This window comes from Micromesistius poutassou, assembly GCF_964030765.1.
Source record: "Micromesistius poutassou genome assembly, chromosome: 2".
Taxonomy (NCBI): domain Eukaryota; kingdom Metazoa; phylum Chordata; class Actinopteri; order Gadiformes; family Gadidae; genus Micromesistius; species Micromesistius poutassou.
In genome coordinates this window covers 22,612,315-22,637,552 of record NC_140272.1, presented here as the reverse complement: position 1 = coordinate 22,637,552, position 25,238 = coordinate 22,612,315, and the positions used below count along the sequence as shown (strand labels likewise).

Here is a 25,238-nt window from a genome sequence, read left to right as displayed (position 1 = left end):
CCTCCTCCCTCTCCTCCTCCTCCTCCTCCACAACCTCCTCCACCCTCCCTCTCCTCCTCCTCCTCCTCCACCACCTGCTCCACCCTCCCTCTCCTCCTCCTCCTCCTCCACCACCTGCTCCACCCTCCCTCTCCTCCTCCTCATCCTCCTCTACCACCTGCTCCACCCTCCCTCTCCTCCTCCTCCTCCTCCTCCACCCTCCCTCTCCTCCTCCTCCTCCACCCTCCTCCTCCTCCTCCTCCTCCTCCTCCCACCTCCTCCACCCTCCCTCTCCTCCTCCTCTACCACCTGCTCCACCCTCCCTCTCCTCCTCCTCCTCCTCCACAGGACCCTGACCCGGGTTGCCAGGACCTTTCACCGGGTCACCGCCCCTCTCTCTCATTACCCAATCACATCAGAGATGTCCCCACACTGGCGTCATTTAAACCCAGCTCTTCAGACTTCTCTTTCTTAAAGTTTACTGCTTGTTTTGATTCTGCTGTATGTAAATCGTCTTTGAGAACTTTGGAAAGCACTTTATAAGTCTGATGTATTCTTACTATCGTTATTATTAATATTATCTTCCTATAAATCAGAAGTAGCCTACTCTAGCTGTAACGTCCCAAAGGATTCAGCTGCAGCTTCTCTTAATATAAGATCAAAAGCTCATCAACACCGCCCCCTGGTGTTGGCATACATCAACGATTAGAAAAACGGGAAGTTCAATACTGGGCTCCGAATCGAGTACTGAACGAAATCTTATTTGGCATTTTATGCTATAGAGTTTATATATTATAAACAGTGATTTGATAAAACAGTTAATTGATAAAAGTGGTGCCTACATTATGTAAGATAGCTTATGTAATAATCCATCCGAGTATAGTTGCTCTAACTGGCCAAGTTGTCCTGTTTTTAAACTCTGAGGACGCAAGTGTTACCGTTGCCATTTGATGGTTACTTTACAGTGATATGTGGCAGTTTAAATGAATGTACAAGAAAATACAGAAAGCACTTCCCTCAGGGAACATTAATGGGAGGTAGTGAGAGCAAGCAACTCCTAGAGGGCACCATTTCACTGGGAATAAATATTGATGCTAAAACTGCAACATAATGACATTTAAACAACATAAACAGCAACATAGGTTCCAACACTACTGGTTTACTACAAATAATATGTTTGAACTTTTAGAATAGGCTAAAGAATTGTATGCCAAAATGTTTTTAGGTTAAATTAATTAACTATTAATTGACATTAGTTAATGCCAGAATAAGCATTAACTAACGGTTAACTAATGATCTAGTAATAATAATAATAATAATAATAATAATTAAATCTGCGAGCAGCGTTTAAGGTGCCAAGCCTGAGCCGACCGCCACGCCACGGACACGCCCTTCAACGTAGTCACAAAACCATCAAACCTAACCCTACCGACCAAGAAACCATCAAACCTAACCCTACCGACCAATAAACCATCAAACCTAACCCTACCAACCAATAAACCATCAAACCTAACCCTAACCCTACCAACCAATAAACCATCAAACCTAACCCTAACCCTACCGACCAATAAACCATCAAACCTAACCCTAACCCTACCAACCAATAAACCATCAAACATAACCCTACCGACCAATAAACCATCAAACCTAACCCTAACCCTACCGACCAATAAACCATCAAACCTAACCCTAACCCTACTGACCAATAAACCATCAAACCTAACCCTAACCCTACCGACCAATAAACCATCAAACCTAACCCTAACCCTACGACCAATAAACCATCAAACCTAACCCTAACCCTACCGACCAATAAACCATCAAACCTAACCCTACCGACCAATAAACCATCAAACCTAACCCTAACCCTACCGACCAATAAACCATCAAACCTAACCCTACCGACCAATAAACCATCAAACCTAACCCTAACCCTACCGACCAATAAACCATCAAACCTAACCCTAACCCTACCGACCAATAAACCATCAAACCTAACCCTAACCCTACCGACCAATAAACCATCAAACCTAACCCTAACCCTACCGACCAATAAACCATCAAACCTAACCCTAACCCTACCGACCAATAAACCATCAAACCTAACCCTAACCCTACCGACCAATAAACCATCAAACCTAACCCTAACCCTACTGACCAATAAACCATCAAACATAACCCTACCGACTAATAAACCATCAAACCTAACCCTAACCCTACCGACCAATAAACCATCAAACCTAACCCTACCGACCAATAAACCATCAAACCTAACCCTAACCCTACCGACCAATAAACCATCAAACCTAACCCTAACCCTACCGACCAATAAACCATCAAACCTAACCCTAACCCTACCGACCAATAAACCATCAAACCTAACCCTACCGACCAATACACCATCAAACCTAACCCTACCGACCAATAAACCATCAAACCTAACCCTAACCCTACCGACCAATAAACCATCAAACCTAACCCTAACCCTACCGACCAATAAACCATCAAACCTAACCCTAACCCTACCAACCAATAAACCATCAAACCTAACCCTAACCAGACCATGACGCAGACCATAAACCTAACCCTAACCCTACCGACCAATAAACCATCCTAACCCTAACCAGACCATGACACAGTCCATAAACCTAACCCTAACCTAACCATTAGTTTGATGATGATTGGGTTAAGTTAACCCAGCCTTTTAGTGTTAAGTTAAACTTTGACGATTTTCGAAGATTTTTGCATTTTTGGACTGTTGCTATAGCGCCACCTTTAGGCAGATTTAGATAAAATTTGGACTGTTTCATCTTGACCCATGTTCCTTGGACTATCCCAAGTTTGATGGCGATTGGGTTAAGTTAACCCTGCCTTTTGGCGTTAAGTTAAGGCGATTTTTAGCCTCTGGCGGCCATCTTGTTTTGGAAATCAACTTCATATTAACTGAGCAGTTGAAACTTTGGGCCCCAACAGCCACTGTGTCGGTCCCGCTCAAATCAAACATTGCGTCTATGAACTGTGGCGATTTTAGTGACAGGCCACGCTGTGAAATTCCATTCAAAATGGCCAACTTTGATGGCACGCCACGGACACGCCCTTTAACGTACAGTCACAAATAGCACGGCGTTCATTCAGTTCACCATTTCATGACTGTACTGACCAATTTTTAAGCTGATCCGATAAATTCCCTAGGAGGAGTTCATTCAAATACAAGGCGAAAAAGTGAAAATGGCCGCCGAGAGTGAAAAAGAAAAATGAAAATAGCCGACTTCCGGTGGGTTTTGGAGCATGGGTCCAAGAGGCTTTTCTGTAGGTATTGGCACGTTGTACGTGTCTACCGAGTTTCATACATATTGGTGAAACGTGGCGCAGGGGCTGCTTTTTAAAGATCCTGTAGGGGGCGCTACAAACACGACAAACACAATGTTTGGTTCAACTTGTTTAGAATTTGATTCCAAACTTTTTTTCCGAGTTTTGTAATGGAGTCAACATCATAGGAGTCCAACTTGATGTTGATATGAGCAATTAACTTTTTTTGACGATTTTTAGCCTCTGGCGGCCATGTTGTTTTGTCAACTCAACTCAACTCTTTTGTCAAATCAACTTAATTTTACTTGAGGAGTTGGAAATTTGGACCCCAATAGCCACTGTGTCGGTCGCGCTCAAATCAAACATTGCGTCTATGAACTGTGGCGATTTTAGTGACAGGCCACGCCCATTTCTATGCCACGCCCTATTTGAAAATATTTTGCGTTTATCTTGATCAGAATTTGATTATGAACAACTTTTGTATTGGGGTCAACATCATAGGAGTCCTACTTGATGTTGATATGAGCGGTTTGAACCACGCCCATTTTAGAACTCAATGGCTGCTTTAAACTTGAATGTACAGACTAATATTTATGTCCGATTTAAGATAATGGTCCATAGATGATATGGGCTAAAGGATTTTTGTCCAAATTTTTTTTTCAAAAAACCTGGGATCGTTAGGCAATTTACTGTTTTTAACTAAATACAAAATGGCGGCAAATCTGGGAACCGGAAGTCATAGGTTCTTGAGGCATATTTGTTCAGCATGTGGATATGCATGTGTGAACAAAGTTTCATGAGTGTGGGTCAAACCGGTTAGGAGATATGATTGTGCAAAGTTTGCATTGTTTGGACAGTTGGTATAGCGCCACCTTTGGGCCAATCAGTGTAATATTTGCTGTCTGCTAATCCTGGGTCAACCTCTACAGGTCTGGTAATTTTCATAAAAAGCGTGCAAGCGGTTTAGGCTGTGTAATGCAAACGCGGCGGAATAATAATAAAACTAAGAATTACAATAAGTTGCCTCGCACTTTGTGCTTGGCACCTAATAAATCGATTTTATATAGCGCCTTTCAGGATACTCAAGGTCGCTTCACAAGAGTGGGAGGTGAGGGTGTGTGTGTGTAGGCGAGAGAGTGAGAGCGCAAATGCGTAAGGCGCTGGGTGGGGTCGTGGGTTACAGAGAAAAGGTGTGCTTTCGTTTTGTGTACTTTTTGAAAGTCTCCACGGAAGGGGCACAGCAGATGTGCGCGGGGGGGGGGGGGGGGGGGGGGGGAGCTGGTTCCACAGGGTGGGGGCGGACCCTATCCCCAAGGGTCTGGAGTCTCGTGCGGGGAATTGCCAGCTGGTCCTTGTCAGAGGACCTGAGGGACCGCAGGGGGGTGTCGGGGGGTGGAGGAGGGCACAGAGGTAACGGGGGGCCAGCGCGTGAAGGGACTTGTATGTGAGGAGTAGAATTTAGAATTGAATGCGGAACTTGACTGGTAACCAGTGGAGCTGCATCAGGGTGGGGGTGATGCGCTGCCAGGGCTTAATTAATTAATTTATTTAATTTTATTTACTTACGGCGGTCATGTTTACTAATGGTGCTTATTACTGCACTAATGTTAATTAATTGTTAGCTAATGAACCCTCATAGTAAAGTGTAACCTAAACGTATAAAGTCGTTGTTTTTATTATGTAATTGTTTTGTATATGTAATACTGATGAAGGACCATGTTTTGTAGGTGGCTGCTTCCAAAGATCTGTCACATTCACACTCACATGAGAATAGATTTAGATATCAGTTATGTGTGTCTCTGTCATTGTTGCTTGTTTCTCTATGATAGGCTTGCATGTTATCTCTGCCTAATTGGCAAATTAGGCAGAGATAATTCAGTCTTGGCATATCTGGTGTAATGACTGAGAGGACATTTTGTGTGTCCTCCTCCAACCAGAAGGTGAGAGAGAGAGAGAGAGAGAGAGAGAGAGAGAGAGAGAGAGAGAGAGAGAGAGAGAGAGAGAGAGAGAGAGAGAGAGAGAGAGAGAGAGAGAGAGAGAGAGAGAGAGAGAGAGAGAGAGAGAGAGAGAGAGAGAGAGAGATGGCCTTTATACTGTAAAAGAGTACCTTATAATGTAATATATACAGATATACAGACTTAGGTTGAATAATCGATAGTGTAGGACGGTGAGGAGCAGTCTCCACACGTATAAACCATAGAGAGTGTGAATCATGAAATAAACGATTCAGTGTCTCTCTTGATACGGTACATGGCCCTGGCTGTGACGGCCTGGGACCGGCCGTTTGGCTCGTCCTTATCGGGACATAAACAAATGGAGGTTTGTTGTAAATAACACCTGGTATCAGTGGGAGAGACACTGGTCCGCACACTGGTCCCCACACTGGTCCCCACACTGGTCCCCACACTAAGACATGTGACCACAGAGACACTAGAAGACATCCTGCACGATGTTTGAGCTCAGGGTCCACAGCGACCAGGGAGAGGTTCACCTCTTCTCAGGGACCACAGGAAGCCACTCACATTCAAGAAGTAGCCTCTTAAATACGACGTTTGAACGAGAGCAAAAGAGTTAGAAATGATATAGAATCACGCTGCTTCTAACGGAGCAAAGCTGGCGCTTCTATTTCTCTGCTCGCCGCTTGTAAGACTCTTTGAGAGTCTTCTCTGGACACGGAGATTCAAAACCATCACTGTGCGTCCGTCCACAGACCGCAGTGTTCCGGACATGGCCTTTTGAGTTCATTTAACTTCTGCTTACGATAATTAGCATCGTCACAGCGTGCAGTAACTCTGGCAGCCGGCTGATTCAGTGAACTATGGAAGTGAGGCCGGAGATGAGAACATTGTAGAACACAGACTCTGATTCAATCTGATCTGGTCTCATCTGGAGACACAACTCTAGAGGTGGGGGCACGGGCTGGGTGGATGGTAGAGAGAGAGAGAGAGAGAGAGAGAGAGAGGGAGAGGGAGAGAGAGATAGAGGGAGAGAGAGGGAGGGAGGGAGAGAGAGAGAGAGAGAGAGAGAGAGAGAGAGAGAGAGAGAGAGATAGAGGGAGAGGGAGAGGGAGGGAGAGAGAGAGAGAGAGAGAGGGAGGGAGAGAGAGAGAGAGAGGGAGGGAGGGAGGGAGAGAGAGAGAGGGAGAGGGAGAGGGAGGGAGAGGGAGGGAGAGGGAGAGAGAGAGAGAGAGAGAGAGAGAGAGAGAGAGGAATATACCTAAGATTGTTTCTGATATTGATTTGTCACATTCTTGATACTTGATTTTTGTTGTGGTTGTTGTTGTTGCTGTTGTTCTCCTCTCGCTGCTCTCAGAATGTTCCAGCACCTGCAGACGCGGATTAACGCCCAGGCTGGCCCCGGCCCCCGTGTGCAAGGGGCCTCCATGTGCAAGGGGCCCTGGAAAGGCCACTTGACCCCCATTGGCCCATAAGGAGGAACAACACGAAGCAGCTGATAGGGGGGATGGTTTGGGCCATGTCATGTGGGAAGATTCATGAAGTCACTTTTGTTTTGGGACCACAGTGGTGGAACGAGCTCCCTGCTGATGTCAGGACCGCAGAGTCGCTCACCAGCTTCCGCAAACGACTCAGAACCCACCTGTTCAGAGTTCACCTAGACTCTGCACAGCCATTCAGTCCCTTATTTGTCTGTTGCACTATTGTCTGTTGTACGTCCTGGCACTTGATGAACGCACTTAACGCAGGTTGTATTCATTCATTGTACTTAATTGTGTAGCATGTACTTAATTGTGTTGTGCATGCATGTTGTGTAGCATGTACTTAATTGTGTTGTGCATGCATGTTGTGTAGCATGTACTTAGTTGTGTAGCATCTGCAGTAGCTGGCTATCACTGCTGTATACAGGGAATGGGTTGGCCTGGTGATTGTTAGTGCTTTGCACTTGGTTCTATGAACATCTTTACTGTACTGACGGAGATATATTGTTTCACTTCTTATGACAAATGTACTTATTGTAAGTCGCGTTGGATAAAAGCATCTGCTAAACGCCCTGAATGTAAATGTAAATGTTTTCAAATAATACGGCCTGGCGACTGGACAGCCTCATTCGTAGCTCGTAGTCAAGAATAATTATTTTGCGCCGCGACTGACCTTAATATTTATCGGCTTGGCTCTAATCATCACAATAGATAAGAACTCATGGTGAGATCCCAGAGTTTGTGTTTATTCGTTTTAAAGACAATGGAATGTTTGACTTCCGCATTTAAATATCAAATCCATGATGTCTTCATGTCCTTCAGTGGGAGATGATAGTTAAATAAAGAGAAACATACGCTAATCTTCCATTAAAAACGGTAACACATCCCATATGGCTAAGTGTATATATTTATCAACGATATCTTCTGTTGAACTTTCTCAAATCTGTATGGACAGAAACATGCAGCAATACAAATACTGGTAAGGCCAGGCGAGCTCCGTCAGCTTTAAGAACCAATCATACAGCCGGTCGTATGCGAGATACGCTACAAACAAAGGAACCCAGAACAGTAGAGCACGTAGAGCGTGGCTTACCCTTCGTCTGACCTTTCAGAGGACCTTCACACCGCACCACAACAAACTCACTTCCTCTGAGAACACTTTCTCACAACCCAACAATACTAACATTAGAAGCAACGTCAAAACCATGATGATCATGATCATCTATTGAGAGTCCTTGTTTGAACACTTTTATAAGATGTCCACTGTGTCTCCATAACTGCAAACTATCTACCTACGAGTACAAATAAAGTAACCTTACCGGGTTGGAGTCCCAGAATCTGGGTTGGAGACCCAGAGAAAGGACCAAGTTCCTTTAGGTCGGGTTGGAGTCCCGACGTGGGTATACCAGAGAGACTGTTGATCTGATCTTAAATACGTTGCACTTTCTAAAATGCTTTTTTAACTTTGCCTTTATTTTCTATCTATTTTACTCATTTTTTTCTTTTACTTATCCATTATTTTCTTTTTATTGTATGACAATGTTTATATGTGAAGCAGTTTGAGTCTGCCTCGTGCTATATAAATAAAGTTGCCTTGCCTTGCCCTCTATAACTAATGTTATGATGTAAAGCATCATTCATTATTTGAAGCTGGGATATCCTGCTACACCCATACGTGGACCTGGCCTCATCACTCAGGGAAACCCCGGTTCCAGTCATTTAAAGTTGATCCCTGAACCTACTGGGGCAGGGCAGGATGCTGGACTACAGTTGATTTCCGTGGAACTGCACCGTTTGCTGATGATTATCAGTCTGTTTTATTCAACGGTTCATGATCTAGAACCAAAATACAGTATATCAAATAAATACAAAATACATATTTAATATAAGATATAAATCACATGATTTGATATGAATACAGAAACGGCTCATTGTACTTGGTTTAGAAATGTCAACTTTAAAGTGCTTTCCACGCAGACAAACCGCAGCTCCCCAGGTTACTCTTCTTTGTTTTCTTGGCCCCTCAAAAATGGCGGCGACGTTGACGTACAACCTAAGGGCCAACGCGTTTTGTCGCGTGGCAGCCCGGCTCCAGCAGCCCGGGGGAAAGGTGGTAGACCGAGTGTACCGCCCCCATCTCCCCAAGCTGGCGCCCGTGAGCGCCGCGGGGCGGGGGGGAAGAACGCGAGCAGACACGGGACTCGTGTGACGTCGGTAAACGGCATTTCCAAAACTATGATGTGTGTCGTGTGTTGCGTCGAGGAGAACGCCCCCGGACACGTAGACAGCTCCACGGCCAACAGAGTGGCTGTAGCCGGCCAACTACGGTCGCTCAGCGCCACAGAAAAACATCAAGGTGCGCGTTCCACCCCGTCGGAATAGCCACAATAGCACTTGGTCTAGCCCACTTGTCCTGGTCTAGCCCAGTTGTCCTGGTAAACCTGACAGGTCCTCAGTTCTGCAGTGACTTCAGGACTCTGAATGAGGTCTCAGAGACCGACTCCTCCCCCGTGCCCCGGGTCCATGAGCTGATGGAGAGGCCCGGCCCCACCCTGGACCTCACCGCCCTGGACCTCACCGCCCGCTACCTCACCGCCCGTTACCTCACCGCCCGCTACCTCACCGCCCGCTACCTCACCGCCCGCTACCTCACCGCCCTGGACCTCACCTCCCGCTACCTCACCGCCCTGGACCTCACCGCCTGCTACCTCACCGCCCTGGACCTCACCGCCTGCTACCTCACCGCCCGCTACCTCACCGCCCTGGACCTCACCGCCCGCTACCTCACCGCCCTGGACCTCACCGCCCTGGACCTCACCGCCCTGGACCTCACCGCCCGCTACCTCACCGCCCTGGACCTCACCGCCCTGGACCTCACCGCCCGCTACCTCACCACCCTGGACCTCACCGCCCTGGACCTCACCGCCCGCTACCTCACCGCCCGCTACCTCACCGCCCGCTACCTCACCGCCCGCTACCTCACCGCCCTGGACCTCACCACCCTGGACCTCACCAAGGGTCACCGGCAGGTCCCCCTCACCAAAGCCACCCGGGTGAAGACAGCGTTCTGTAAACCAGGGGGGTCTCTACTAGTACACCGTCCTCCCGTTCGCCGCCCCCACCACGCCTACGCCGCGGCATACCTCAAGGACATCATGTAACGTGAAGCGAGGACTGATGATTGTCCTACTCTTACTTCTGTCTGGAGATGTGCAATCAAACCCTGGTCCTGAGCTGCAGCGTATCCAGACTCCCGCTGATTTCAAATTAATGTCTGGTCTCAAATTTGTTCATCTTAATGTGCGCAGCTTATTACCCAAGATAGACATGGTCAGAATTTGGACTAGATCAACAGATACAGATATTGTGATAATTTCAGAAACCTGGCTGACGAAATCTATTACAAATGAAGACATTAGCATACTCGGATACAATGTTTATCGTACTGACAGGCCCAAGAAAGGTGGTGGTATAGCCATTTATGTTAGATCAAAATTTGATGCTTCAATTGTTTTGTCTGAGTCCATCTGCAAGCAAATGGAATTTTTGGCATTGAAGGTGGAAATAGCCAAGTCCCTCTCCATGACTGTTGTCGGGTGCTATAGGCCTCCATATGCCATCAAGGAGGCATTTTCGTCCTTGAAGCATCTTTTGTCCAAATTAAATTATAATGAACTTTTAATGGCTGGAGATCTGAATTGGGACTGGCTAAATGCAGTTTCGGATTAATTCAAATCTTTCTGTGACTCTATTAATCTTAGCCAGCTGGTCAACCTACCTACAAGGCCAAATCTTAAAAGTTCTGATAAGTCCACATTGATTGATCTAATTCTAACAAATGTTCTTCATAAATTTTCATCCTTGGGAGTCTTCTGCAATGATTTGAGTGATCATTGTGTTGTTGCTACTTGCAGGGACACTAAAATCCCCAAATGTAAACCACGCATTATTTTCAAAAGGAATTGAAAAAGAAAAACATTTGAATGAACAAGCTTATCATCATGACTTGTCTTTGGTTAATTGGGGGCATATAGGTCTGTTGCCAGAAGTTGAGCTAACTTCTTTCATTCTTCATTCTTTAAGGAACATTTTGTGAATATTGTAAATAAACATGCTCCTATCAGGAAATTCAGGGTGAAGGGACGAGAAAACCCCTGGTTTTCCCCAGAATTGTCAGATACCGTCCATCAACGTAATGTGCCATGGGCCAAAGCCAGAAATAGTTATTTTGCCTCTGACTGGTTTTCAGGCAACTAAGGAACAAATGCACTTCTCTTATCAAAAAGGCAAAATCAGAATATTACTTGTCTGTCACAACTGAGAACCTCAATAATCCTCAGAAATTTTGGAAAGTGATTAAGTCTTTATCTGTAATTAAAAGTCCTCAGGCTCTTCCAACATTTGTTCTAAAAGACTCAGTCACAGTCTATGATAAATCTGAGGTCCTAAATTGCTTTAACAAGCATTTTGTATCATCTGGTTCTTTGTTTGACTCCACAGGAGCTGCCCCTGTGACTCCCTGCACAGACCCCCCAAGGTTTTTAGGAGAACCCTTTAATTTTGTAGCTTTTACTGTGCACCTTTTACTGTGCAGCAGTAGTGCATTTTAAGTGCATCACTCAACGTTTTGAGTGCCCTCAAAAACGTTAGATCACAGAAAACCCCCGGGACCTGACTTGATAGAACCCTATTTTTTGAAAATAGCTGCTGATTTTGTAGCACAGCCTCTTACAATCCTTTTTAATCTCTCAATCGCAAACAAAGAAATTACATCCAATTGGAAGTCAGCTTTTGTTACCCCCTTATTAAAAGGAGGTGATCCAGCATCTTTAACTAACTACAGGCCAATATCAAATTTGTGTGCCTTGTCAAAAATCTTGAATCTCTTGTGTGTGATCAACTAAAAGAGTTTCTAAACTCAAATGATCTTCTCTCCAGACTGCAATCAGGCTTTAGTAAAAAACACAGTACCATCACTGCAGCTACAAAAGTGATTGATTTACTTGTTGCTCTCGATAAAAAGCAGTACTGTGCATCACTTTTTTTTTTATCTGTCGAAAGCTTTTGACACTGTGGACCATGCTGTTCTAAAACATAGACTTCTTTGTTTGGGTTTGTCAGATCATGTAGTTTCCTGGTTCACAAATTATTTGAGTGACAGGACTCAGTGTATTAAATATGATGGTCTGTGTTCTGAATTTGTGAATGTCCACAAGGGTGTGCCACAGGGTTCGGTATTAGGACCCCTCCTGTTCATTATGTACATTAATGAGTTGGGAAAAAATGTGTTTCATGCTAACATGCATTTTTATGCAGATGACACAGTTATTTGCTGTTTTGGATCAACTCATGCTAAAGCTGTTGAATCTCTGCAGAGAGCTTTTGATGTGGTCCAGCATACACTCCTGCAGCTAAAACTAGTCCTCAATGCTGACAAGACTAAACTAATGTTGTTTTCAAACACTAAGAAATTACCTCAAATTGTCCCCACAAGTGTCCACTCTTGAGGGCAATGTCATAGAGGTGGTTCATATGTACAAATACCTTGGTGTCTTGCTTGATGACTCCCTCACCTTCAAGCCCCATATTGACAATCTTGTGAAGAAACTCAAACTTAAATTGGGTTTCTTCTTCCGAAATAAGTACTAAGAAAAACCTCCACTATTACCCATCAACTCAACTAAGTACTGTGTAGTTGTGACTGTTTCAGGTTGGTAATAACTCAGATATAATTGAGTACCTACTAGGAAAGTAGGCAACCAGTTCTTAGAAACACCTCTTCAATTACCCATCAATTCAAGTGTAGTTATCCAAGGTTTATGTTGGTAACAGCCCAAGTTTAATTATGTACTATCTACAAATTAACATAGTACTTTCCAATAAATTACTTTTTTCTTATATAGTGTGTGAATACCACAGAGAGAGAGGTCATGTTTCCCAAAGCTCCGCTAGGCAGTGGCAAAAACTACTCTTTGTTCAGGTCTACTTTATTTTATTTTATTCATGATAATAATACTTAAGAATATATAGTTTGTTTCCGTCGACCTCCATCGCTCAATTCAACAAAATAAATTGTTATACAAAATAAATTGGTAAATCGAATAAACCCTTTATAAATGGGTGTAGCTATGAACAATAACTATAAGAAAAAGTAATTTATTGGAAAGTACTATGTTAATTTGTAGATAGTACAACATAAACCTTGAATAACTACACTTGAATTGAAAAGGTGTTTCTAAGAACTGGTTGCCTACTTTCCTAGTAGGTACGCAATTATATCTGAGTTATTACCAACCTGAAACAGTCACAACTACACGGTACTTAGTTGAGTTGATGGGTAATAGTGGAGGTTTTTCTTAGTACTTCAGCTGTAGTTACTCCGCATTTACCTTCTTATTACAGTGGTAATTACCCAATAATATACTATGATTTACCATATATTTACCGGGTAAATACCTAGTAAATTAAGGGACTGTAAAAGGAATGGTTGTCTGTTATTCTAGGGTATAGGTATTATTTTTATTTAGGAGCTCCCATATCTAATCTGTCTTCATCATATTTGAATCCTGGAAAAGCAGGTCTCCAAAGAGTTTGGGGACAATTATCCCATAGTGGGATAGCGCTATAATTCACTATAGCTCAAAGTGAAATGATCAGCCCTGCCATCCCGATGCATACACACGTGTACACACACACACACACACACACACACACACACACACACACACACACACACACACACACCCTTGTGAAAGCAATGTGTTATGTTCCCCCACCAATGTCATATGTTAGTGACAACAATGTAGTAACTATAGCGACACCAACCATCACAGAGAGAGGTGGAGTGTGGCTACGGCAGAAGCGTACCTCTGCAGTGCGCTCATCCACCCTCTGTTTGTATAGTTGTGGTGGTCCAGCCGCTGCTGAGAGCGGTGTGTGTTAGCATTCTTGTTAACAAAATAAATATTTGGTAACATAAATTTCCCCGTGTGCCGGACCGGAGCCGTTTCAAGAAGCTGTGCAGCACTCAGGGAAAGGCAGAAGCTTTTGCTTTTTACGATATCAACCTGAGAATAATCTCCGAAAAGTTACGGCAACTCATGCTTGGGGTACCTGGTGTACGCTGCACAAAAACACAGTTATCACGTGCAAAAACCCACGTGGATCCACGTGGAAAACAGGGGAAACTCACCTGGTCTTCCTGTAGGACGCTGACCTTGGGATAACGCCAGGTGAGCCCGTATGCGGCTGGATGACCCCGCCCACGGCTGCAGGCCCAGCTTCTTTCTGCATAACGGCAACGTAAACTCAATATGGTCATAACCAAAACTACTGTATCCCAAGGCAATCGTTGTTCCTCCTTGAGTCTATTTAATCAATTGAGTCTAAATAATCCTTTAGCTGCTAGGTCTAATTCAATAGTACAACCAAACATAACGGGACCTGTCTAAACTGAAGTAATAGGCCACGTCTAGTAGCCCTTAGTTACACACTTAAACATGTGTTAAAGGCGTTGTAGGCAATGCTTTTATGTGAAAATAAATGTTAATGGTGATATATATTATCTATAATGCAACAGCCATCCCTGATATGGGCTGTTTGGACACATGGTTCTCCTGTCCCTCCTCTCTGCAGTGAACAAAACAAATGTTAGTTGTAGTATTTCGTTCCCGTTTTTTTTATCCAATCAGGAGCGAGAACTCCACGGAGAGGCGGTCATCTCTGTGCCTGACGGTCAGGCAGCAGGGTTTCACTGTGGACTAGCGGTGGTGGAACAGGCTAGGCTCCTAATCCAGCAAACACAGCAACCGCAAGAGAACTGTGGAGGACAAGACAGAAAAAGGATGGCTGCCAGGATAGAGAGACAGGAGGCATGCTCACCTCATTTACGGTCTCAAATCCACCAGTTGTAACAGGAACACTACTTGCTATGTTAAAATAACGTTAGTGTTATTTACATTGACATCAAGTTAATTGATGTATTATAATGAACGGACTAAGTTAGCCTATTGTTAGACCATGAATGAGTATGTACATCATGTTGCATTTATACCAAACGATTTCCATTCAGTATAGTATAGTATAGTATATATATAGTATACACTTCCCATCCTTAGGGCCAATCCCAACGTGAGCCCTGAGGACTGAGGACTCACAGACTTAATTAATCTCAGGTGCTAATTAACTTAAGTGAGTGAGTGTGTGAGGCCACATGGGCTCAGAGAGGTAAACATGGGATTGGGACGGCGCTTAACGAGAGAACATGTTACCTTGACAACGATTGATAACAAAGATGTTGCTGACACTTGCCAGTTGCCGGTTTGGGAATTTACATTTTAAGTTTGTTGCTTTGCACACGGCCAAGGCACAGGAGACGGCTGCCTCATTGAACGTATTCTTCAATATTAACAACTTTCTTAATTATTAATCATTTGTTCGTTGTTGTTTACCTTCCTAATTTCCGGATATTTATTTTATTTTATTTATTCGTTTATTTAACAGGGACAGTGTACATTAATCAACACATCAGTTTTCACATGAAGTGTAAATGGGCCAGAGTTAGCCACAGGCTAATTTTCATCTGTAGTCCCTGGGCAGGTTGTTAAACAAGGTAATGGTCGTAAAATCTTGCGTACAGAAACATATACAGTGAGAGGTAACATATACAAGAGGAGTAATACTAGTTACGTGAAGCTAGTGATTACATATTTCATTTGCTTTAAGCCATCTTTTGAGGTTAAGTTTGAAGGTCACATAGTTGTTGGTCTTTCTTAGTTGGGTAGGGAGGTGATTCCAGTGATGGGAGGCTCTAACAGAGAAGACTGTTTTACGTCTGAATGGTACCTCACAGTCCCCTCTTGTAGCTGCTCTTGTTGTTCTGTCACCACTTTCCCTTCGATCCATGAACTGTTGCAGTGGTGGAGGTGCAAGCCCATTTAGTACCTTAAAAGAGAGACATACGCCCACCGTGCAACCTGCATCCAACCTAGACTTCACACTTTCCAGGAAATAACAGTTTGCGGTTTCTGTTGAGTGATTGGCGCGAAAACCGAACTGCAGAATTTCTGATTTCCCTTTGGTCTCTGCGGTCTCTGCGGTAAACGTCAGGTTTGAACTGTGGGTGATTCCCTTAGGTTAAGTCTGCACTGATGTGGACTCACGGAGAGTGCTCGCTAAGTCTGGACTCAAACCCTCGCGCCCTTTGGAATTTAGTTGTCTGTGAGTCTGGACTTTGGGATTGGCCCATCCAATACAGTATAGTATATATATAGTATAGTATAGTATAGTATAGTATAGTATGCAGTATAGTAAGTAACTATATACTATAGTAACTATATATATAGTAACTATACTTACAGTATAGTAAGTAACTATATATATAGTAACTATATACTATAGTAACTATATGTAGCAGAGGCCGGTTCGACCGCTCTCGGGTCTCGAACCTGCCACCTCTCGAACTACTCCCACTACCGGCATGGGAGTGGAACGCTCTAACCACTGAGCTAAAAGCCCAGGCTGCTAACTCAGCGGCTAGAAACGTTCTTAAGGCTAGGGGGGTGTGAGGATTTACAAACGTACTACCGCCAGCTAGCCCAGGCTAGTTGGCATCCGTTACGTATACTTACAGTAAAAGACGAGCCCTTTTTTTCCTTTTCGATGTGGAGGCTTGGTCACTGGGCCCACTGCCAACGGTGTGATGCAGACGACACGGTTTGGATCTGCAAGCCTTTGGAGTGAGGTTCATAAATGATTATTATTATCACCATTATCGCCATAATCATTATCGCCATAGGATCCCAAAGAGACTGAGACGACCAGGAGGACCCCTTTAGACCCCCCCCCCCTCCAGGGACTGAAGTCGGTCCTTGAGATTTGAATCAGCAGTTGTGGGAACTGTTCCAGGGAAGCGCACGCCTGAGTTCTGCCACAATCCAACAGATCCCAGCCTGCTGCTTGGATCAGGCCCATATCCTCAGATAACATGATTACTGGAAGTGTTTCGCAGTCAGAAGGGGGGGGGGGGGGGGGGACTACACATGCTACATCTGTTCACACAAGAACACACGTCATAAAGTGCACAGGGCTGAACCACACAGCTTCACCCTGAAACTGAAAACAGAAGCGGTGCCTTTGCAATGCTACTGTTGACCAATTCATCACTTATTGTTGCATTCGTTTTTTGGATAGTTTCGAAATGATTTATTAGTCATGCAATGCATATTAATACCAAATCGTTTTTTTTAGTTTTGCGACAATGATTCATTTCTTGCCGAAACCAGGCCCGTTGGTGGAGCTGAGTTTGTGGTTTCCGTGATCACACGACACCCTTCCTCTGAGAACAGTCATAACACTCTTACACACACGGTTATAAAAAACACGCTTTTATTCAAGAACACACACGCCACAGCACAAGCAGTCCTTTGTGAAAGGTAACTTTAAGGTGACTATATCTCTTCTTCATCAGGGCTGACCAGGCGCCATGAACACACACACTTATCACACTATGAGCCAGATGTGGCATATGGTTTCGCTTTATATACACAGCTTGACAAGCTAAAAGAATACATTTGAGGCCGTTATTCCAAAAAGTATTTGAGGGACATACATTAGTTATGTCCCAAGGCACTGATTTATGTACACAGAGTATCTCCTAAAGCACATTCATTATCATGAACTAGATTGTAAACAGCACATATTCGACCATGACAAACGCTTTAAGGCAAGGAAACACAGGGAGAAGGGTAAGAGATACAGAAATGCAAAAAAAAGTATTGTTGTAGTTTGTAGGATCTCCAGTGTCAAGACACGTCCGTCTCCGAGGGCTTGTGGTACAGGACGGCGGCCTTCCAGCCGGCCAGAGACAGTCTGGCCTGTTGGTTCAGATGATGTAAACGCATCAGGAAATCGTCGTTTCCCACCAAGTACATGAGAGGGTTGAGGGCGCTGTTCAGGCAGGCCAGCCCTCTGCCCACCTGGTGCGCCATGTACACGCTCTTGAAGTTGGCGTGGCAGACCCCTTGAAGTTTGGATCTCCTGCTCTGCAGAATCAGAATCAGTCACTCTTATGAATTACCTCTTATCGCAGGAGTACACGAGAGCAATTCTTAGGCGTGCTTCCTCAACAGCCACATAGCAGCAAGAATACAAGATAAAGCAAATAAAGATAAGTCAAAATACAAATATGTAAAAGTAAGTAGCAGCATAGATCACAATAATAGATCATAATAATACAATTACGTAGGGTAAGTTATAACAAGAGAAACTAAAACAGTGGTAATCAGTAATGAGTGATAATAAGTATTAGTATATGCTACACGTGAACCTCCTAAGATAGCGCAATTTGATTAGTTCGCTATCTCGGGATATTGGGCAATAACCCATGATTGAGATCTCAAACTCGGGAAATTGTTTTCATCGCGCGTGACGGTCTCGTCACGCAAATAAAAACAAATGAATAGTGAATAGTGGGGAATAGCCACCGAGACCGAAGAATAATAAGTAATGAGGTGCAGACCTGCAGGTTGAGATAGCGGAACACATGGTAGGGGATGAAGCAGATGGCGAACAGCATGGTCAGGATGATCACCAGCTTCAGACACCGTTGCTTCAGCAGTGCGTTCACGTTGGCGTTCGTGGCAAGGACCACCACCACGTGGCCGTAGCAGGCCAGGATGATGAGCAGGGGCACGGCGAACCCCGTGATGCTCCAGCCCAGGCTGTACGACAGGTACTTCTCGACCAGGCTGTCCTCCGTGGTGTCGTAGCACGACTGGGAGGAATTGCTCGGGGTTTTTTCAAAGAACATATCTGGGAGGATTTGGATGATGACCAGAGTCCACACCACGGCGCTGATGACCACCGAGTGTTTGGTGCTGATCTTCCCCATGACCCTCATGGGGTGGACGATGCCCAGGTACCTGTAGATGCTGATACACGTGAGGAAGCCGATGCTGCCGTACAGGTTGAGGTTGAAGCAGAATCTGGTAACTTTACAGAAGGCGGCTCCAAAAGTCCATTTGCTCTTTTGCGCGTAATAGTGGACCAAAAAGGGCAGCGTAAAAACATACAACAAGTCCGCTATTCCGAGGTTCAGCACAAACACGTTGATGTTTCCCATATTATTCCAGCCCTTGTACACAGTCCGGAGACCCCAGACATTGAAAACCGTCCCGAAGATGAAGACCAGGATGAACATCGTGGGTAAGAAGGCGTGCGTAAAATCCAAATTTATCGCACCACACGAGAAATTACTCGGTACCGGTTCAATCTTCAACATCTTTGATCCACTAGAGTGAGTCAAGCCTCCCAGGACATGCACTCCTTGTCTTTAGATAACATACTCGCTCTGAGGTAGTCTACTCATCTGCTCACTTAAAAAGTGTCAAAGAGAAACCAAAGAGAAGACCACGCCTACTTTCTATCCATGGCATGTCATTATATTGTAGTCATGTTTGGGTTGTCGTTTTTATTACAAATTATTTGCAAGAAATGAAAGCATTATTGTGGAAAAAAAAGTCACTGATATGCATACATTTGTTTCAAATACACCAGTGTGTATAGGGGCGTTGAAAATGGAGAGTTCAAAGACACAGATTTAATTTGTTTATTATATTATTATTATAATTATTTTTTTTTAAATTATTTTTTAAATTCTATTATATACTTTTTTTCTCTTTTTGTACTCTGTGCCTTATTTTTTTGTAATCTGTACTATCTAAAATCGCTGTTAACCATCGATAGGCCTATAAACCAACACTCTCAAGAAGCCAATTATAACTCCAGTGCCTAAAAAGCCCAGTGCCACAGTAAACAATCATTGTTTACTGTGTGCCACAATGAACAATGATGTTCGTCCCGTAGCTCTCACCTTGATTGTTATGAAATGTTTTGAAAAATGTGTTGTGTCCCTGCTCATGAAGGATGTCGAGCCAAAGTTAGATGTGTACCAGTTTGCATCTAAGCAGGAACGCAGCACTGATGATGAAATATCTCCAAGCACCTTGAGAACACAAAAGCTTATGCTAGAATTGTATTTGTTGATTTCAGCTCAGCTTTTAATACAGTGCAAATTCACATACTTTTAGAGAATCTCGAAGACATGAGTGTAAACACCACCTTGATCAAATGGTTTTATTATTTTTTAACTAATAGAACACAGCAAGTGAAGGTCAACAGAACACTGTCAGACTGCAACACAGGAGTCCCACAGGGTTGTGTTGTATCACCAACACTGTTTACATTGTACACCAATGATTGTAGGGCTGTGCACCCTAACAACTATATGGTGAAATATGCAGATGATACTGTGCTCCTGAGCCTTCTACACAAGGATCTGGACCCCTCTGTGTACCAGGATGAGATAGACCTATTTATAAAGTGGTGTGACACCAACCACCTTATTCTAAATGTGACCAAAACACAGGAGATGGTTTTGGACCCGAGGCAAGTGACTGACCATGAGCCAGTGGTCATCGAAAATCAGGAAATCACCCAGGTATCCTCATATACATATTTAGGGGTTCATATTGATAATCTTCTCTGCTGGAAGACACATATTGACAACCTGTGCAACAGACTGCAACAGAGGCTATATTTTTTGCGAAGATTACGATTGTACGGCGTGAGCAGCCTCACGTCGTGATGATTTTCATTGTAGAGAGCATCATGAGATATGGGATCACCACATGGTTTGGCAACCTAACCGTCAAGCTAAAAAGAAAACTGGCCGGCATGCACAAAACAGCGACGAAAATCGTAGGGAGGAAAGTATACAAGCCTATACAGACCATCTATGAACAGGCAGTTAAGAAAAAAGCAAAGACAATAATCTCTGACTCCCAACACCCACTCTTCCCTGAAGAGTGGGTGTTGGGACCCTGCAATCGACCCTGCAATCGACCCTGCAATCGACCCTGCAATCAGCGGCCAGCTCTTCTGACTGGCTTGCTCCCACTTGTCCCAGACTGCCGCGGCAGAACAATGAAGCAATGTGTACATACCGGTGCTAATGTAGGAGCTGGCACCGTGCGGTGGTAGGCCCACGCTGGGACGTGGGGAGAGTAGTGATGTGTGAGGAGCGCTCTGCAGACCACTGGGAAGAGCAGCTCCACAGCCAGAGGACCCCAAAAGGTCATACAAATAATTGATTTCCATACGAAACAATTGCAATATCAATATTGCCGATAAGGCTTTTTAATAGCGTAATGACATGTAATTGACGTGTAATTATATATATGGCATCATTAGTGGCCGAAGGTTTAGTCAAGTTAGATATCTCGTTGGAGGGAGCTAACACAAAATCTCAGCATTGCAATTACCTGCTAGCATAGCGAGAAGCTGGGCTAACAGCACACATCAGAGACAGTCAGCAGCATGACTCTCACACAGGCAGCGGCCTCCTATCCGTATCTAACGTGATGTTCTGTTGAGCAGTAGTCCGTCTGGTGACCAGGAGGATAAACTCCGCAGGGCGTCCATAAAAAGGTATCCCTGCACCACAGCAAGGAAACACCACCATTATGCACTCGTGTTCTGGAGTCGCTTGCGTACTTTGATTATGTTGGCCACATTGAGACTTGACATGCTCACATGGTTCCTTGGTGATTTTCGGTTCATACTCTGGGTGGCCAAAGTTCCGCAAGCCTTTTTTCCAGTCCCTTGTCAACTTGATTATGGTATTACACACACGCTGAATGGGTGGGAGGGGTGTTGGTCCTGAATCCTGTGTGTGTCTGTGAGTGATTCGGTTTATGTTGGAACCATCATCGCTAACAAACAGACTTTTGAAGCCAAGTGGTGAAGACAAAGTGTGAGTGGAGGCCATTCCTCCACCTCCTCAGCCTCCTCCTCCTCCACCTCCTCCTCCACCTCCTCCTCCTCCTCCACCTCCTCCTCCGCCTCCTCCTCCACCTCCACCTCCTCCTCCTCCTCCACCTCCTCCTCCTCCACCTCCTCCTCCACCTCCACCTCCTCCACCTCCTCAGCCTCTTCCACCTCCTCCACCTCCTCCTCCTCCACCTCCTCCACCTCCTCCTCCTCCTCCTCCTCCACCTCCTCCTCCTCCTCCTACACCTCCTCCACCTCCACCTCCTCCACCTCCGCCTCCTCCTCCTCCTCCTCCACCTCCTCCTCCTCCTCCACCTCCTCCACCTCCTCCTCCTCAAACTCAGACGTCGGCCACTCAAACGCTTGGCTGGCATTCAGCCAATATCAGCACCACGACACAGACAGCATCTTAACCCTAACAGAACCATGGAGCCACAGACAGCATCTTAACCCTAACAGAACCATGGAGCCACAGACAGCATCTTAACCCTAACAGAACCATGGAGCCACAGACAGCATCTTAACCCTAACAGAACCATGGAGCCACAGACAGCATCTTAACCCTAACAGAACCAGGGATGGGGATGCAGCCAGATGTTGTGATTTGATAACCTTGTTAATTCTGCTAATAATGATGGATATCTGTGGTCCGTCCCTTGAGGCTGGACAGCGTGACAGACAGACTGAGATTGCAGAGCGAGGACAGTCTGTCTGAGGTCTGGTCCATTCAAGTACACCTTGAGTTCACCACCTCGGACCACAACACAGAGCTAACCAATCTGTTGAAAATGTTTCGTTTTTTCTGCAGTGAATAATGCCAGGAAGGAAATGTTCAGTACAACGTGACTGAGATATACAACCCAGCATCTGTGGTTCAGATTAAACCGTTTGGCTGCAACCTAGAAAACCTGCTTCCTGCTCTCTCTCACTCGCTCTCTCTCGCACTTTCGCTCTCACTCTCTCTTGCTCTTTTGCTCTCTCTCTCCATCGCTCTCACTCTCGCTCTCTTGCTCTCTCTCTCTCTCACTCTTGCTCTCGCTCTCTCTCTCACTCTCTCTCCCTCCATCACTTTCTCTCTCTCTCCATCACTCTCTCCCTCTCTCTTTATCTCTCTTTCTCCATCACTCTCTCTCTTGCTCTATGTCTCTCTCTCTCCCTCTCTCCATCACTCTCTCTCTCTTTCTCTCTCACTCTCTGTCTGTCTGTCTGTCTGTCTGTGTGTGTGTGTGTGTCTCTCTCTCTCTCTCTCTCCATGGTATTTTGTTTACAACATATTCTTCATTTTCTGCCTCATTTAAACACAGCTGCTCACTATTTATGGTACAAATATTTATTTAGAATATGAAGTTGTTAGTTGTTAGTATATTACAGTGTTTCTCAATCGTTTAAACACGTTTTCTGAAACTCTAGCTCAATTTCTCAAAACTCTCAACACAAAAGTTAAGTTAACCTTTTTGTCAAAACTCTACAAATCTCTTTCAAAATTAAAAACTCAAAACCATGTTCTCTCTTCTCAAAAATGTTTTTTTTTCCCACCAAAACGATAAACACAGCTATCATATGAATATCTCTTAGAGAGCATCAATTAAACACTGGTGTGGTCAATTTAAAACACTTCCATCAAAATACTGTTTACATATGTTTTGGCTTCATGAGGCCATGTTACATATTCAAATGTATAAAATTGTTTAGTAGCTTTCTTTTTTTAAAGTTGCAATTAGGTGGTACATACAGTATAAAGACTGTTGCCATATTGTAATACAATACTGTGAATATATCATATAAATATTGCATTGGCACAATTGTATCAGAATAGGATACAATGCATATTTGTCTATCCAATGAGCTGCAATGGGCTAAACTCACAATCCCAGCTTTCCAGAGTCATACTGTACACCTATAGTTGATACTGCAACATTGTTCTGAGAATACACCAATATTACCTATTTTGGTAAGTAAGAAAATGTTTAGACTGTCTTTTGGGGGATGTAATGATGAAATCAGATCACAAGTACAAAAAAGTAACAAGGCAAGGCAAGGCAACTTTATTTATATAGCACTTTTCATATACAAGGCAGACTCTAAGTGCTTCACATATAAACATTGTCATACAATAAAAGAAAATAATAGATAAGTAAAAGAAAAAAAAGATTAAAATAGATAGAAAATAAAGGCAAAGTTAAAAAAGCATTTTAGAAAGTGCAACGTATTTAAGATCAGATCAACAGTCTCTCTGGTGTACCCACGTCGGGACTCCAACCCGACCTAAAGGAACTCGGTCCTTTCTCTGGGTCTCCAACCCAGATTCTGGGACTCCAACCTGGATTCTAGGACTCTAACCCAGGCAGAACTCGGGTCTCAAATACTTCAAAGTTCATGTATGAGATCATGTATCCCTCTGATACCTGCGTAGGGACTCCAACCCGACCTAGAGGGAACTTGGTCCTTTCTCTGGGACTCCAACCCAGAACAACAGTCTCTCTGGTATCAGATCATGCATCTCTCTGGTAAAAATAGAAAATAAAGGCAAAGTTAAAAATAAAAATAATAATAAAATTAAATTTAAAAAGCAAGTGATAAAATAAAAAATTGATAGCATATAAAGGCAAAGTTAACAAAGCATTGAGGATTTAAGATTTAGCAGAAAGCTAAAGCAAACATAAAAGTCTTCAGTCTTGTTTTTAAAGCTGTCAGAGTTGGGGCAAGTCTTAAATCCTCAGGGAGTTTATTCCAGCTATTTGTTGCATAGTTAAATCCTGCTTTCCCATGTTTCGTGTTTACTTTGGGGATAATTAACAGGTTGGTCTCAGAAGATCTTAGTGGTCTAGAAGGCTTATATAGTGGAAGCATATCAATGAAATATTTTGGCCCTGAACCATGTAGGGATTTATAGGTTAGCAACATTATTTTAAAATCAATTCTCTGACATACAGGGAGCCAATGTAACAATTTAAGAATTGTATTATATATATATATATTATATGTTCACATTTTTTGGTCTTTGTTAGAACTCTAGCAGAAGCATTCTGAAAAAGCTGTAGTTGCCTTAGAGTTTTTTTTGGGAGACCTGTAAGGAGACCATTGCAGTAATCAAGCTTGCTAGTGATAAAGGCATGTACAAGTCTTCGGTGGACATGAGCCCTCTAAGTCTTGCTACGTTTTTAAGGTGATAATATGCAGATTTTGTAACTGATTTGATGTGACTGTCGAAATGTAAATCTGAATCCATGATAACCCCTAGATTTCTGGCTTTGATTGAGGTTTTCAGGGACAGAGAGTGAAGGTGTTGGGTTACTTTAAGCCTTTCCGTTTTAGCAACAAATACAATTATCTTGGTTTTGTCCTCATTTAGTTGAAGGAAATTTTGGCACATCCAGTCTTTGACAGATCTATGGGCTGATAGTCATTTGGTGATAGCGATACATAGATTTGCGTGTCATCAGCATAGCAATGATGGTCAATATTTGTTATTTTGCATGATTTGCCCTAGTGGGAGCATGTAGATGTTGAATAAAGAGGGTCCTAAGGTCGAACCTTGTGGGACTCCACATGTCACATTTGTTGATTCTGATACAAAGTCGCCAATGGAAACAAAGTAGTTTCTATTTTGTAGGTAGGACCTAAACCAATTTAAGACTGTGCCTGAAAGCCCCACCCAGTTTTCTAATCTGTCCAAAAGTATTGC

The 25,238-nt window shown here is 43.9% G+C and overlaps 1 protein-coding gene across 1 annotated transcript; it reads right to left on the bottom strand.

The window, feature by feature from the left end:
* Nucleotides 1-17,114: 17,114 nt before the first annotated feature.
* LOC311338856 (P2Y purinoceptor 1) lies at nt 17,115-19,067 on the bottom strand. The gene is made up of 2 exons (XM_084464184.1): nt 18,243-19,067; nt 17,115-17,766 (listed from the first exon to the last, which is right to left on the bottom strand). Exons 1-2 carry the CDS (start codon nt 19,002-19,004, stop codon nt 17,527-17,529), a joined length of 1,002 nt encoding a protein of 333 aa, XP_084320310.1. The 5' UTR covers nt 19,005-19,067; the 3' UTR covers nt 17,115-17,526.
* Nucleotides 19,068-25,238: the final 6,171 nt, after the last annotated feature.